Genomic DNA, 15,278 nt, shown 5'->3' on the forward strand with positions numbered 1-15,278 from the left:
CCCATGCCTTCCCTCCGCAGCTGGTGATGGAGGACATCTTCATCAGCGGTGACCCCCTGCTGGAGTCAGTGGGCCTTCATGAGCCACTGGTGGAAGAGCTACGGGCCACCATTGCCAGTGCTGTGTCCAAGGCCATGATCCCACTGCAGGCCTATGCCAAGGAGTACCGAAAATACCTGGAGCTGAACAACAATGACATCGCCTCCTTCCTCAAGTGCGTACGTGTGCCCATGCGCGCTGGAGCGTGTCCGTGTGTCTGTGCATGTGTATCCCCTGCCCACTCTGCTCACCGTCCTCTGCCCCCTCCCGTGTGCTTGCTGTCCTCAGAGCCTACCAGACGCAGGGCCTGTTGGCCCAGGAGGTGCGGGAGGTGGTGCTCACCCACTTGCAGGAGAAGGAGATCCTGGACAGCTCACTGCCCAGCAGCATCATCATTGGGCCTTTCTACATCAACACTGACAACGTCAAGCAGAGCCTGTCCAAGAAGCGCAAGGCCCTGGCCACTTCCATGCTGGACATCCTTGCCAAGAACCTGCACAAGGAAGTGGACAGTGTAAGTGCCCACCTGCCCCACCTCAGTGACCACAGCAGCACACACGGACCCTCACATACATGGCAGTATGTCCCCAGGCAGGGTCTGGGGTGTCTGCGGACGCCCAGGCCAAGGGAAGGAGCTGGAAATCACCCTGCCCCATCCCTGCCTGTCTGCGGGGAGTTGTCCCATATGGGAGGTCCCAGGAAATGGGGATTTCCACCTCCTTCCCCAGACTTGTAGAGGCCTGGGAAGCCTCACGAAGGAAACAAGCCCTTGACGGACTTGTTTCATGGAGCTAGGGGATTCGAGCACAGGCCTCAGAAGCCCTGCGTGTGTTGATAGGGCTGGAGGAGGCTGAGAGGGTGAGGTGTGCCGAGTCACGCCCTTGCCCCACTGACAGTCCTCAGCAACCCAGGGAGCCCACCAAGAGCACCCCTCTTGGAAAGCGCCGCAAGATGTTTTGGGGGAGGGGACAGTTACCTGTTGGGAGATGCGGGAGACCGAGGAGGAGGAGCAGGCGAGGGAAGGCAAGGGAGCAGCACGCTGCCCTCCCCAGCGCCTCCTCCCACTGCCAGATCTGCGATGAGTTCCGCAGCATCAGCCGCAAGATCTATGAGAAACCCAACAGCATTGAGGAGTTGGCTGAGCTGCGAGAGTGGATGAAGGGCATCCCGGAGAGGCTGGTGGGCCTGGAGGTGAGGCAGGCACACGGGCACTGGGGCCAGGGAGGCACAGGGCTGGTGTTAAGAGTCCGAGGGCTGGGTCAGGCACGGACTGGGAGGTCAGGACCCAGGAGGCTGAGGGTGAGGTAGTTGGACAGAGGACAGATGGGGTTTAGGGGGTTGTGAGCGGGGCTTCAGAGCTCTGCTGTCTGGGGGTCGGGGGATGGAAGCTGGAGGTGTGGTGGCCATGGCTGTTGGAACCCTGAGCCTGATGCTGCCCTTGCACCCTGGGCCTCCTCTCCCGGCCCAGGCCTCCCGATCTGAAAGAGAGCAGCCCCTCTCTAGCACCCGTCTCTCTGGGGAGCCAGGTTCCGATTACCCACCCCTCCCTGGCACACATGCAGTCTCATTACCACCTGTCTGTGCAGGAGCGGATTGTGAAGGTCATGGATGACTACCAGGTCATGGATGAATTCCTCTACAACCTCAGCTCAGATGACTTCAATGACAAGTGAGTGGGAGCTTGACCCCCATGCCAGGTGCAGGTTGGAACGTGAGGGGAGCTGCTGAGCTGCAGAGGCTCCCAAATGCCCCGGCTGCCACAGTCTGTACAGTCTCCCCAGAAACGCCCCACTGAGATTCCAGAGGCCAGGGCTCCACATATGGGCCGAGAGCAGCCAGGGCCAGGTAGCCAGTGGGGCAGAGGGAATTCATTTGGGCCTCTTGGCCTCAGTGGCTCCCCAACCCTGTCTCTGTCCTGTCAGTGGCCTGGCACACATTTTGCTTGTTTATTTTTTGAGACAGGGTTTTGCTCTGTCACCCAGGCTGGAGTGCAGTGGCACGATCTCAGCTCATTGTGACCTCTGCCTCCCGGGTTCAAGTGATTCTCCCTGCCTCAGCCTCCTGAGTAGCTGGGATTACAGGTGCCCACCACCAAGCCTGGCTAATTTTTGTATTTTCAGTAGAGACAGGGTTTCATCATGTTGGCCAGGCCGGTCTTGAATTCCTGACCTCAGGTGATCCGCCTGCCTTGCCCTCCCAAACTGCTAGGATTACAGGCGTGAGCCACCGCGCCCAGCCTGACACACGTATTTTACTGTGGACCTAGGGTTTCCTGTTTGTGGCTGGTGCCCTTTGGGGTTCTTGGGAGCACCGAGAGAGGCAAAGCTCAGCCTGGTGGGCAATCCCTGGAGAGGGGCATTTGTCCCCACCCAAATCAAAAGCCTTGTGGGAAACAGCCTTAGGTGCCCTTTTCCAACCAAGCCATACTGAGGCCGCCAGAGACCCCACACCCATTGCTGCCTCACAGGTGTTGGGGGAGTCAGGACCGTCAGGGCCCTGCCCAGGAGAGGGAGACACTGGCAGACAGGGCACCCGGATGCTCAGGGGGAGCTCCCCCAGGGTCAGCATCCCTAGGCCGGCTGCAGATGGAATCCCCACATCCCACAGATCCCCTATGTCAGCTGGGCAAAGGGAGTTGGTCTGACCTGAAGGCAGCTGGCCTGAGGGCCCTGGCTAGAAACTGTGGCTTTGCCTCCTCTGAGAAAAGGCCCCTCTGGCCCTTGAGGCTTAAGAGGGGAACTCAGCCTCACTCCTCTCACTTCCCCTTGGTTCCCATCACTGCACTGGGCACCTTGGGTCTGCATCTCACTGGATGCAGACTGCAGCTCCCAGTGGGCAGGGCAGCCTCCCTGATGGTGGCAGTAGTGCCTCCCAGCTCACCTGCACTTCCCAGCTGTCCGGCCCCAAGGGGCCTCCATAGCTGCCTGGATTTCCCCTGATCCCCCTTCTCTCTGGCTGCCTGGGTGCCTGGTGGGATGCCCCTGCCTGGCCTTGCCACTCCACCACTTCAGCCGCGATATTTCTCCCAATCCCCACCCCCATCCCGGCCAGATGGATTGCCAGCAACTGGCCTTCTAAGATCCTTGGGCAGATAGAGCTGGTGCAGCAGCAGCATGTGGAGGATGAGGAGAAGTTCCGCAAAATCCAGATCATGGATCAGAACAACTTCCAAGAGAAGCTGGAAGGGCTGCAGGTGGGGCACAGCTGCAGGCTTGGTGCTGGACACACCCCCCACCACACGCACACACAGTTCTCCAGGGCCTGGCCTCACTTCTTGCATTCAGGAGGTGCTGAGTCAACATGTGATGGGCGAGCAGATGGATGAATGAATAAATGGCTGAAAGAATGAACCCAAAGGCCAAAGAGATGCCTAGGCAGCAAGCTCCAGAAAGATTCAGAGTAGTAAAGCTCTCAGCTCTTCTGTTGTGTCCTTGGCAGCCCACTGGGCAGTGGGCACAGTGTCAGGGCACTGGGTCTCCCCTGGCCTTTCTGTGAGGAACCTGCTCACTCCAGGAGAACAACCTCCTTAGAACTGAGAGGAGTGGATGTCCTGGGACGTCTGGTTCCCTGGGTTTGCATGGGAAGGCGTGGACACAAGTAGGGCTGCAGGGGCATCTGACCCATTCATTGCTCCTTGGCCTGCAGCTGGTGGTAGCTGGCTTTTCCATCCACGTGGAGATTTCGCGAGCACACGAGATCGCCAACGAGGTGCGGCGCGTTAAGAAGCAGCTGAAGGACTGCCAGCAGCTGGCCATGCTCTACAACAACCGCGAGCGCATCTTCGGCTTGCCCATCACCAATGTAGGCCTCCTGCAGGCACCCTTCCCCCATCCTCCCAGGCTTGAGGAAGCATCTCATGTAGATGCAGCTGCCAGGGGGCAGGGCTCTGGCATTTGGGGGCAGGACCCAGCAGGCTGCAGAGTGGAGATAGCCCAACCCTGGCCCTCAGGTTGAGGAGGCCCCTGGTACCAGGCAGTAGGCCTGAGGGTCAGCCCAGGCCTGGTGCAACAGCTCAGAGCCCAGATCTCGGGTGGGAAGAGAAGAAGGGAGACCAGGCCCAGGTGTGTGGCGGCAGGGTCAGGGACAGCAGCCAGGAGTAAGGGAGAGGGAGAGGACCTGGCCCAAGAAGGGGCAGCATGGAGAGAGACTGGGGAGTGTCCCAGGACAGCCCCATCCCTGCCCTCCTGTCCCTGCAGTATGACAAGCTCTCCAGGATGGTGAAGGAGTTCCAGCCCTACCTGGACCTTTGGACCACAGCCTCTGACTGGCTGCGCTGGTCGGAGAGCTGGATGAATGACCCCCTCTCTGCCATTGATGCCGAGCAGCTGGAGAAGAACGTGGTTGAAGCCTTCAAGACCATGCACAAGTGCGTGAAGCAGTTCAAGGACATGCCAGGTAGGGAGACAAGCCGGCTGATCTCCTCCTCCCTGCCTCTGCCGCCTGCCTCTTATGCCTTTCTGTCCTACCCGGCAGCCTGCCAGGAAGTGGCTTTGGACATCCGGGCCCGCATCGAGGAGTTCAAACCATACATCCCGCTGATCCAGGGACTGCGCAACCCTGGCATGCGGAACCGGCACTGGGAGACACTGTCCAACCAGATCAACATCAACGTCAGGCCCAAGGCCAACCTGACCTTTGCTCGCTGCCTCGAGATGAACCTGCAGGACCATATCGAGAGCATCAGCAAGGTGGCCGAGGTGGCTGGCAAGGAGTACGCCATCGAGCAGGTGGGCAGCCACCAGTGGGCCCAACCACCCCAGCCAGGCCCTGCCAGACAGCCTGGCCTCCTGCTCTGGCAACCACAGCCACTTGGGAGGATGACAGTAATAAGCCCCATCCCTGGGGCCATGAGGCCCAGGGATTGAGATGCATTCTATTAAGTGAGTTAATAATGCACATAGAGTTCTTGACAGTGTCCACCATTGCTATTATTCTTCAGTTACTCCTCTCAAGAGCCCCGGGAAGGAGCTGATAGCATTAGCCTCAATTTAACAGATTGAGTCAGGCCGGGTGCAGTGACACATGCTTGTAAATCCCAACACTTTGGGAGGCTGAGGAGGAAGGATCACTTGAGCCCAGGAGTTTGAGACCAGCCTAGGCACATAGGGAGACCCCCATCTCTACAGAAAATTAAGATATTAGCCAGGCATGGTGGCACATACTTGTGGTCCCAGCTTCTTGGGAGGCCAAGGCTGCAGTGAGCAGTGATTATGCCACTGCACTCCAGCCAGGGAGACAGACTGAGACCCTGTCTCAAAACAAAACAAAACAAAACAAATATACATCAATTAAGGCTCAGAAAAGTTCAGCAACTGGCCAGGGTGACACAGTAAATGCCGGAGGTGAGACCAACGCCCACACTCCTGCTAATCTTAGCTGCCTCCCAACATGTATGTACAACCACATGCAGCACATGTGTAAGAGTGAAATGGGCTGAACACAGTGGCTCATGCCTATAATCCCAGCACTTTGGGAGGCCAAGGCGGTGGATCACTTGAGGTCAGGAGTTTGAGACCAGCCTGGCTAACATAGTGAAACTCCGTCTCTAATAAAAACCCAAAAACTATCTGGGCATGGTGGCGCACGCCTGTAATCCCAGCTACTCGGGAGGCTGAGGCAGGAGAATTGCTTGAATCTGGGAGGCAAAGGTTGCTGTGAACCAAGATTGTGCCACTGCACTCCAGCCTAGGTAACAGAGCAAGACTCCACCTCAGAAAAAAAAAAAAAAAAAAAAAGAGTGAATTGGCCCTGCATTCAGACAAGGTCTCACATGGGACTTGTTGCCAAACAAGCCGAGAGTATTTGCCAGAGGGGCCATGTGGAGGTCATGGCCAGGTACTGTCTGCTGCTTCCCTGGGCAGGGCTGGTCAGACAGCATCAGGACCAGCTCCTCCCGGAACTCAGCCTGGCTTGTCCCCCACCCCAGGCACTGGACAAGATGGAGAAGGAGTGGTCGACCATCCTGTTCAATGTACTGCCCTACAAGGCGACAGACACCTACATCCTGAAGAGCCCGGACGAGGCCTCGCAGCTGCTGGACGACCACATTGTCATGACCCAGAGCATGTCATTTTCACCCTACAAGAAGCCCTTTGAGCAGCGCATCAACTCCTGGGAGAACAAACTGAAGCTGACCCAGGTCGGCCCTTATTGCTCCCCCAATTCAGAGAGCCCGGCCCACAGGTGTCACTGATGGTCTCCGGGTGGGGTTCAAAGCGTCGCAGTGCCTTGCCCCTATTCACACAGCCCGGGCTCTTTGGCAGACCCCGCCCCAGTGCATTCAGAGGGGGGCAACTAGGATGGGCTCTCCATCCATGAGGTTCAGCTACTGAATGAGGCAGATAAGGGTGTGTAGGGGCAGTATTTCGGTCCCAAAATGTGGCTGAGGATGGGCCTGAGAACTGCCAGCCGGCCTCCCCAGGGCTGCCTGAGCTTGGTACAACCAGGATCTCCAGTACTGACACTTTCTGGGCCAGATATCACAAGGCCCCAGAGCACCTCAGTACCCTTTCCGACCCTGTCCTGAGCTTCCATTCTCGTCTCATTTGGAGCTACCTTGGTTGAGGGGACTGGGCCACCAGGGACTGGGCCACCAGGGACTGTGCTTGTCTTGGGCTCTCAAGGCCAGAGGCAAGGGCTGCCCACAGAGCCCTGGAGGGCAGTCCCAGGGCCAGCCTGCAGGTGTGACTGTGATATCCTTTCCCCCGGCCTCCCTGGGAGCTGTTCAGAGACCTCCGGTGAAGGCCAGAAGCAAGTGAGGAGGGCTCCTCTGTGTGCCTGGACCACCCAGAGAGGCCTGAGCTGGTCAGCACTGTCCCAGGTCTCCCTCTGCTCACGCTGTCCACTCAACCTGGAGTTCGATGCCCGCCTTCCATCTCCTCCAAGGCCCAGCACCAAGCAGCCTTGCCAAATCTCCCTCACCCTCCTTCAAGGGGTTCCCACCGAGGCCATTGTCAGTGCCTCTTACGGAGTCCACTACACATGCTGGGTCCATGATTCAGAGGCAGAACTGGCTCCCTAGTGGGCTGTAGGCCCCTCGAGGGAAGGGACCAGGCCACGTTCCATTCTATTTCCCCTAGTGCCCACCAGGGCCTGGCACAGTGCTGACACTGCTGACTGTGACCCCCATCCCATGAGGAAGAAATGGATGAGTGTGTGAGTTTGCGCTGATGCGAGAAGACAAGAGATACATCCTGAATTGGGATTTTGGAGGCAGAAGGGGAAAATGGCTCATTTTGAAGATGTCTCACCCTTGGACTCATGTTTCAGAGAGTATTTTAGGACTCTCACACTCAAGACCCATTGGATCTCAGAGAATCCTGGGGTCATGGACCCAGAAGTCCTTCCAGGAAGGAGGCTGGTTTGTCTCCCAGGCTCCAAGTCTTTCCTATCACTGCAGGCTTTGCTGGCGTGGGTGTGTTCCTTCCTTCGGAAGAGCAGCTCCCCCAGCTCCTTTGGAGGCTTGGGTGTCTTGTGGGGATGTGGGACTTCTCTGGAGGGCAGGCATCCCTGTATCCTCTTTGTTCCCTGGAGTATCACAGATGACAGCACCATCTAGAAATCTCCCTGTAGACACTGGCTCTGGTGTCCAGTGCTCTGCCCAACATGCTGGTGGGGTGAAATGTCTCAGTCATTGGGACAAACCCCAGCTTGGACCCTGACAGTCCATATCACACCCCTCCCTGCCCCTCCCCTCCCCAGGAGGTTCTGGAGGAGTGGCTGAACTGTCAGCGGTCCTGGCTCTACCTGGAGCCCATCTTTAGCTCTGAGGACATCAACCGGCAGCTGCCTGTGGAGAGCAAGCGCTACCAGACCATGGAGCGGATCTGGAAGAAGATCATGAAGAATGCCTATGAGAACCGGGAGGCAAGCTCAACGGGGGTGGGAGGGGCAGCTGGGATGCCCAAGGGCCCTGGTCACGTAGCTTCCTAGTCTCTTCCCTCCCTACACAGAAAAAGCTGGTAGCTGGCTTACTGAGGATTTGGTCTTTTTTTTTTTTTAGACAGAGTCTCGCTCTGTCATCCAGGCTGGAGTGCAGTGGCACAATCTCGGCTCACTGCAAGCTCCGCCTCCCGGGTTCACGCCATTCTCCTGCCTCAGCCTCCCGAGTAGCTGGGACTACAGGCATGTGCCACCACGCCCAGCTGATTTTTTTTTTTTTTTTTTTTAGTAGAGTCGGGATTTCACCATGTTGGTCAGGCTGGTCTCGAACTCCTGACCTCAGGTAATCCACCCGCCTCAGCCTCCCAAAGCGCTGGGATTACAGGCGTAAGCCACCGTGCCCGGCCCATATTAGCATTTTAGAAGCCCTGACAAGTCCTGCAGCAAAGCAAACTCTTTAGCTTTGTTTAACTCTAACTTGTTTGACCATAGAATTTTTTCTGTGGGGCTGATGGATGCAGCCACTGGCTCAGGCAGAATTTTTCTGCATCTTCCTCACCAGTCCCTGCTGAGGAGCTCTGGCTGGTGAGGGTGCTCTGGGACGAGCCTGCCTTGCTACCTGGACCATGCTCACTGCCCGTTTCTGTGCATGGCCTGGGTCCTGCAGGTGATCAATGTGTGTTCCGACCTGAGGATGCTGGACAGCCTGCGGGACTGCAACAAGATTCTGGACCTGGTGCAGAAGGGCCTCAGCGAGTATCTGGAGACCAAGCGGAGTGCCTTCCCCAGGTGGGCGCCACTTGGCCCATGCCCACTCCACCACTGCCTGCCCATGAGGCTGAGGCGTCCAGGGCCCTGCTCAGGCTAGGGTGTGGGGATGTCCGTAGTGCTGGGGCAGCTGGGGCCCAGGGAGCCTGCACGACCCGATTCCTCACCCCTGTTCCCCTGGCAGATTCTACTTCCTGTCAGATGACGAACTACTAGAGATCTTGTCACAGACGAAGGACCCCACGGCCGTCCAGCCACACCTGCGCAAGTGCTTCGAGAACATCGCCCGGGTGGGCAGCAGGGCCCGGGGCTCAGGGCCAGGAGCATGGGGCATCTTCCCAGGGAGAACCTCTCTCCTTTTGTGATGAGCCCTTTTAGCAGGAAACGTGGCAAATGACATTCCTGGTCTTTGGAGACACCCCCGGGGCCTGTGGGAGGAAGGTTAACTGCAGAATCTCCAGTTCAGGGCTGGGAGCCCTGGATTTTCAACTCACCAGGGGCTCCCTGTCTCCCCAGCACACTGCAAAACCCATGAGGCCAGAGGCCTGTGACCTGCTTTGTCTTCCCTTATCTATTTGGGAGGCTGGGGACATGCAGGGCAGTCAGCCTCCTTCCCCAAAGCCTGCTTCATGCCAGGCCTGGGCTGGGGCCTGAACACTGCTGGGGAGAAGGCAGGCCATCCAGCCTGGGAAGGCCCAGCCAAGATAGACTCGCGGGGGGACACGAAGTCAGGGCTCTCTTCCTGAGGTGGAGGGCACCGGGCAGGTTCAGCGCTGGGGCTGTGGTGGCCAGGGCATCTGGGCATACCAGAGGTGACCCCACTTCTGCTCCCCCACTGCTCGCAGCTGCTGTTCCAGGAGGACCTGGAGATCACGCACATGTACTCGGCCGAGGGGGAGGAGGTGCAGTTGTCCTTCTCCATCTACCCCTCTAGCAACGTGGAGGACTGGCTGCAGGAGGTAGAGCGCAGCATGAAGGCCAGTGTGCACGACATCATTGAGAGGGCCATCAGGGCCTACCCCACGGTGAGCCTCCCGCAGCCCATACAGTCTTCCGCCCCTGCGCCCCTCTGTTTCCTCTCAGTGCTCTCCTGCTCCAGCCGGCCTCGTCCTCAGGCTGCAGCCATGAGGGCCCTGGGGGCTCAGGAGGGACTCTGAAGTCTTTCCTTTCTGTACACACTCCATAAAGTGAGACTCACTCCTAATGATCATCGGGACGGCTATTCCGTTCCCAGCACTCACTGGGTGCCAGGCTCCAGGCTGGGCCCTCTCCTGTAGTCTTTCTCTCAGCCCTATGACCGTGACCTGCAGCTGGGCTCTAGGTGACTCCCCAGCCTGCAGAGCCAGTTCAGAGATATCTCTGCCACCCCGAGAAGCCCAGAGCATAAGGGCTTCCCTGCTCTAGAGGGACTGGTGGCATCAACAACTGGAGTCAAGTCTGAAAGGCCAGAGCATAGACAGCATTCAGAGGAAGAAGAGAGAACGGGATTGGGGCTGCAGCTGTCCAGGTCAGCCTGCCCATGTTGTCTTCCCAGATGCTCAGGACCCAGTGGGTTCTGAACTGGCCTGGCCAGGTGACCATCGCTGGGTGCCAGACCTACTGGACCATGGAGGTGGCAGAGGCTCTGGAGGCCAGCGACCTCAGAAGCCGGCTGTTCCCCCAGCTCTGCCAGCAGGTTGGAGTCAAGAGGACCCCTGTCTGTCCCCCTCCACCCCCAACATGGCACAGGAGGGCCCAGTCCCAGTCCAGTCCAGGAGCTTTTTCCTATATTGAGCCTGGAAGAGGCCCAGGGTTGGGTCTAAAGGAGAGGTCAGACACCCTTGAAGTGTCTTACAACCAGCCACCCACAGGAAGGATGGGCCTGAGGCGATGCCGCCTCCCCAAGGGTCAGTGAGGGAGCCATGCGCCTGGTCCCTCCTGCACAGTACCGCAGGTACCCCTTGCCCTGTGCTCAGGCACCTTGCCAGGCTCCCCCTCCCGGCATTGAGGGCTCAGACAGCACCACATGCTGCAGGGAGGCAGACACCAGGCATGTGTCTCCATTCTACTTCCTTCTTCCCCCAGCCTGGTCCCTGCTTCCCTCCCAACTCAGACCATCAGAGCCCCCCGGGATAAAGGGACCGTTCGTGGTGGAAGCCCACCCTCTATGAAAGGGGAGGGTGAGCCTCCTCGTGGTACCCTGATTTTGACAGTGCCCCCCACTCCTGCAGCTCAGTGATCTGGTGGCCCTGGTGCGAGGGAAGCTGTCCCGTATGCAGCGGGCAGTGCTGTCAGCACTAATCGTCATTGAGGTCCACGCCAAGGATGTGGTGAGCAAGCTAATCCAGGAGAATGTGGTCAGCGTGAATGACTTCGAGTGGATCTCACAGCTGAGGTGAGGATGTGGGGGGCGCCCCCAGGGCCAGAGCAGCTGCCAGGAAGGGGCAGGGGAAAAGAGGAAAGTCAGTTAGCAATAAGCTGGTCCCTGTCCTCGAGGCTCTGGGACAAGCTGGGCATGTGTGCCTTGATGCCCTCAGTCCCAAAAAGAACCCTCTCTCCTTGACTATATATCCTGCCCAGTGGCCCACAGCCCCATAGCCAGGCCCCCATCTCCCTCCACCACCAGGTACTACTGGACAAATAATGACCTGTATATCCGTGCTGTGAATGCTGAGTTCATCTATGGCTACGAGTACCTGGGCAACAGTGGGAGGCTGGTGATCACGCCCCTCACCGACAGGTGAGCGTTCCCTTCTTGCTCCTTCCCACCCTCCCTCCAGTTCTCTCTGGCCCAGGAGTCCAGGGACCATGGCCACTCTGGGGTGATCTAGTCCATCAGAGCAGAGCAGGGTTAAAACCAAGGGCTTTGGGCTCAGATCTCAGTTCTGCCCGTCACAAGCAGAATGACTTCGGGCAGGTGACTTGACCCCTCTGTGCCTGAGTTTCCTCTGAGGCCTCCTCAGGGTGGTAATGAGAACTTCATGAGCTGATACATGTAGAGCTCTCAGCACACGTGTGGCACTCAGTGAGCATCTAATGGGTATGCACTTTCCTGTTTTTATCCGTCAATTCCTCCTTTAATGTGCCAGAGGAACTGAGCTGAGAGACATCATGGGTGAGCCCTTTTCTAATAGTTCTCTCCTACCTCAGTCAGTCACGTCATCTTGCTGCCTGTGTCTAGCACCAGCTGGATTTTCAAGCTGTGTTTTGAGTGAGGGAAGTCAAGTGTGGCCACATGTTGGCCATCCCCAGGGGTCCCTGGGCAAAGTTGGGCAGGGCAGTGAAGTGGGACAAGGAACACGCTGGGCAGGTGTCCACAGGCCCCAGTCCTGACCCTGGAGCCGGGCTGGGCACACCCAGGCCCCCCAGAGGGGAACGGGGCTAGAGGCCCCAGCCCACAGGAAATTCCAAGGAAAGGGGGAGTGTCTAGGCTATGTGCAGCCCGAGCCCACCTCCTCGCTCTCCTGCAGGTGCTACCTGACACTGACCGGGGCCCTGCACCTCAAGTTTGGGGGTGCCCCAGCTGGCCCGGCTGGCACAGGCAAAACTGAGACCACCAAAGACCTGGGCAAGGCCTTGGCCATACAGACCGTTGTGTTCAACTGCTCTGACCAGCTTGACTTCATGGCCATGGGCAAGTTCTTCAAGGGGCTGGCCAGGTGAGGCTGGGCCTGAGGGTGGCACAGGATGGGGTAGAACAGCCAAACTCTCCTTGGGGAGGGCTAGGTGAGGACATTGCCTGAGAGGGGCCTCAAAGGATGGTGGAGGGGACAGAAGGGGTTAATAGGCATCAGGGCTTGGTCCCGGGGGCAGTGGGGTGGGGAGTGGCAGTGGGTTGAAGACTGAGCTGATGGAGATTATCCCTGAGGGCTTCCTCCTGAGTGGAGTTGGAGGGGGCCCTCAGAGGGAGGTGCCCAGGTTGGGCTCTGAACACATGTGCCCCATCCGATGTTCTGGCCTCACTCAGTGCCGGGGCCTGGGCCTGCTTCGACGAGTTCAATCGCATCGACATTGAGGTGCTGTCTGTGGTGGCGCAGCAGATCACCACCATCCAGAAGGCGCAGCAGCAGCGGGTAAGCCTGGGGGCGCCGCTCTACTCCCTTGGATCTGCCACACTCGTGCCACCATACTGCTCCCCATTGCAGGCTGAGAAACCAGGCGCTAGGGTCCCCCCTGGGTCCAGCCTCTCTTGTCCCAGGGGGCACACCCTCACCCCAGTCTGTGGGCAGCTCCCAGGCCAAGCTGCGGGGGATGAAGGAGTCCCCTCCTCGTTACATCCTGACCTTTATGGAAAGCCCCAGGCATTAGTCCTCTCTCTAGCCACGTACAGGGCAGCCAGGAACCTTGTTCTGGAGACAAGAGCTGAGAGGCTGGCAGTTACCTCCTCCTCAACTCCCCTAGTCAGGCTAAGCTTGCTTGGGGCTGGGGAATTGAGGGTGGAGTGAGTGGGAAGCAGGAGATGTGGAGACCTCCAAGGGCCTGAAGCCAGGAGTTGGGAGGCCATGGGCAGCCAGCCACTGGGGCCTGAGGTTTCAGGCCAGATCCTGAGACAGGGTCCAACCCATGGTCAGGGGTCCAGGCCTGGCCTACCAGCTACAGCCAGGACAGGGGCATCACCAGGGGACAAGGGGCCCACTCAGAGGAGGGGACAAGGCTGGGCACCCTAGTCCCAGGCAAGTCAGCCTCTCCCTGCTGCAGGTGGAACGCTTCATGTTTGAGGGTGTGGAGATCCCACTGGTGCCATCCTGCGCGGTGTTTATCACCATGAACCCAGGCTACGCTGGCCGCACGGAGCTGCCTGACAATCTGAAGGCAAGTGCAGGCCCAGAGTGGCCCAGGAAGCACCAGAGCTCTGGCCTGAGTTCAGAGAGGCTAAGTCACTTATGCAAGGACACAATTGCTTGGACTCCAGGGACTGTGATTCCCTGTGGCAGTCCCCTAGCCATGGAGGGGAGGCCTCAGGGCCTCAAACTTGTTCTCAGGGTGCTTCTCATGGGAGAAGTCAGGCTGCCTAGGGATGTGGTGTGGAGGGGGAATCTTATGAGACCGTTCACCCTGGGCCTTCAGGAGAAATAGGAAAGCAGGAGCCAAGAGGGGCATCTCCTGGGAGTCATGTGGGGGCAGGTTTGGATCAACACAAAGGATCCACTCTAATGGCAGAGCTGCCAGCCTCAGGGGAGTGGAAGCCTCAGCTGTGGCAGGCTTGGTGCAGCAGAGAGTCCCAGTGTGTTGGGGAGGAGGGCCGGGTGAAGCTGAGGGTGCTCTGGGAGTGAGCTCTGTCTGCTATTCACATGTGCACCGTGTGCCCCAGGCGCTCTTCCGACCCGTGGCCATGATGGTTCCAGATTACGCCATGATCGCTGAGATCTCCCTCTATTCCTTTGGTTTTAATGAGGCCAGTGTGCTGGCTAAGAAGATCACAACCACCTTCAAGCTGTCTTCTGAGCAGCTCAGCTCCCAGGTGCGGTCCTGCCCTGATGGGGTTCCAGGGTCTGAGAACTTCTGCCTGCTCCCAGCCTCCAGGGCATCTGCTGAGGGCCAGGCTCTATGCCCGGTGCTTTACAAGCATTACCTTGTGGGCTTCTCCCAGCAATCCTTGGAGATAGGAGTTACATGCCCATTTGTCAGTTGAGGACATTGAGGTCCTAGGTAGCTAAAGGTCTGGCCAGGCTCATGCAGTACACAGCAGCGCTGGAGCAGGAGCCAGGAACAGATGCCCATCTGGCTAGTTCAGGTGCAAGAGCCTCGATCATTAGGGCACCAAGAGCTTCAGAACTCCAGGCTGGGAAGCAAGTGCACTTGGGCCTCGTGGGGACCAGAACAGGACACCAGGCCCTCCGAGCCTCCCAGCACCACCATCCTTCCACTCAGCATGCTGAGCCCAGATTCTAAGGACAGATGGGGCGGCCCAGGCACCAGTGCTGGTGGATGAGCTTTCCTGTTCAGCTTGGTTCCCAGGCAGGCCCCCACTTTGCAGCAGCAGAGACGAGTCCCACCTTTGGGCTGACATGCTAGCAACTTTGTTTTCCATCATGATTTCAGAAAAATATCCCTGGTGTCACCCCAATGGGCCTTCTCTGGGTCACCTGCTCATCCATGAACACCAATGACTGTGGTCAGGGGTAATCAGTACTATCTTTGGCCAGATGCAGTCCACCAAAATCTATGAGCTAGAAAAGATGCAGCCTGTTACCAGGAAAAGCAGCGGCAGTTCATCACGGTGCACTCCTAGGTGCCGGCGCTCCCACATACCCTTCTTTCCAAAATGCTCCACACCCCCAATCAGAGCAACTATCCCACATGGTTTTGGAAATGCACTCAACCCTTCCCAAGTAGAAATGACCCAAAGTCAAGCCCAGCGTCTTCATGCGGCTCCAAGTCCAAGATTTCTGGAACATATGCTAGTCTATGGATTGGGTCTATATGGAGCCCTCTTGGCTGGGCACCATGGGGCAGAATGATTAATTTAACTATTTCCAACACACTTACTGTGTAATGAAGAGAAACAGGCTAGGGAAAAAACCACTGTGGTGTGACCAAAAAGATGGGTCTGGAGAGATGTTATGGGAGAATGTTAGAAGGAAGCTCAAGGGCCATCAAGGCCAAGTTGA

The 15,278-nt window shown here is 58.0% G+C and overlaps 1 protein-coding gene across 1 annotated transcript in view; it reads left to right on the forward strand.

The window, feature by feature from the left end:
• The window catches only part of DNAH1 (dynein axonemal heavy chain 1), an 83,217-nt gene that overhangs the window by 31,654 nt on the left and 36,285 nt on the right, over nucleotides 1-15,278 (forward strand). The window contains exons 13-32 of the mRNA XM_065540678.2: nucleotides 21-214; nucleotides 328-553; nucleotides 1,111-1,230; nucleotides 1,626-1,708; nucleotides 3,091-3,232; nucleotides 3,685-3,840; nucleotides 4,236-4,434; nucleotides 4,513-4,766; nucleotides 5,966-6,178; nucleotides 7,741-7,905; nucleotides 8,588-8,709; nucleotides 8,873-8,978; nucleotides 9,534-9,713; nucleotides 10,223-10,363; nucleotides 10,899-11,062; nucleotides 11,294-11,407; nucleotides 12,138-12,326; nucleotides 12,635-12,740; nucleotides 13,366-13,479; nucleotides 13,979-14,128. Coding sequence (XP_065396750.1) covers nucleotides 21-214; nucleotides 328-553; nucleotides 1,111-1,230; nucleotides 1,626-1,708; nucleotides 3,091-3,232; nucleotides 3,685-3,840; nucleotides 4,236-4,434; nucleotides 4,513-4,766; nucleotides 5,966-6,178; nucleotides 7,741-7,905; nucleotides 8,588-8,709; nucleotides 8,873-8,978; nucleotides 9,534-9,713; nucleotides 10,223-10,363; nucleotides 10,899-11,062; nucleotides 11,294-11,407; nucleotides 12,138-12,326; nucleotides 12,635-12,740; nucleotides 13,366-13,479; nucleotides 13,979-14,128 — 3,138 coding nt within the window. The remainder of the gene's footprint in view (nucleotides 1-20; nucleotides 215-327; nucleotides 554-1,110; nucleotides 1,231-1,625; nucleotides 1,709-3,090; nucleotides 3,233-3,684; nucleotides 3,841-4,235; nucleotides 4,435-4,512; nucleotides 4,767-5,965; nucleotides 6,179-7,740; nucleotides 7,906-8,587; nucleotides 8,710-8,872; nucleotides 8,979-9,533; nucleotides 9,714-10,222; nucleotides 10,364-10,898; nucleotides 11,063-11,293; nucleotides 11,408-12,137; nucleotides 12,327-12,634; nucleotides 12,741-13,365; nucleotides 13,480-13,978; nucleotides 14,129-15,278) is intronic.

The sequence above is a fragment of the Macaca fascicularis genome, chromosome 2 (genome assembly GCF_037993035.2).
Source record: "Macaca fascicularis isolate 582-1 chromosome 2, T2T-MFA8v1.1".
Lineage (NCBI taxonomy): Eukaryota > Metazoa > Chordata > Mammalia > Primates > Cercopithecidae > Macaca > Macaca fascicularis.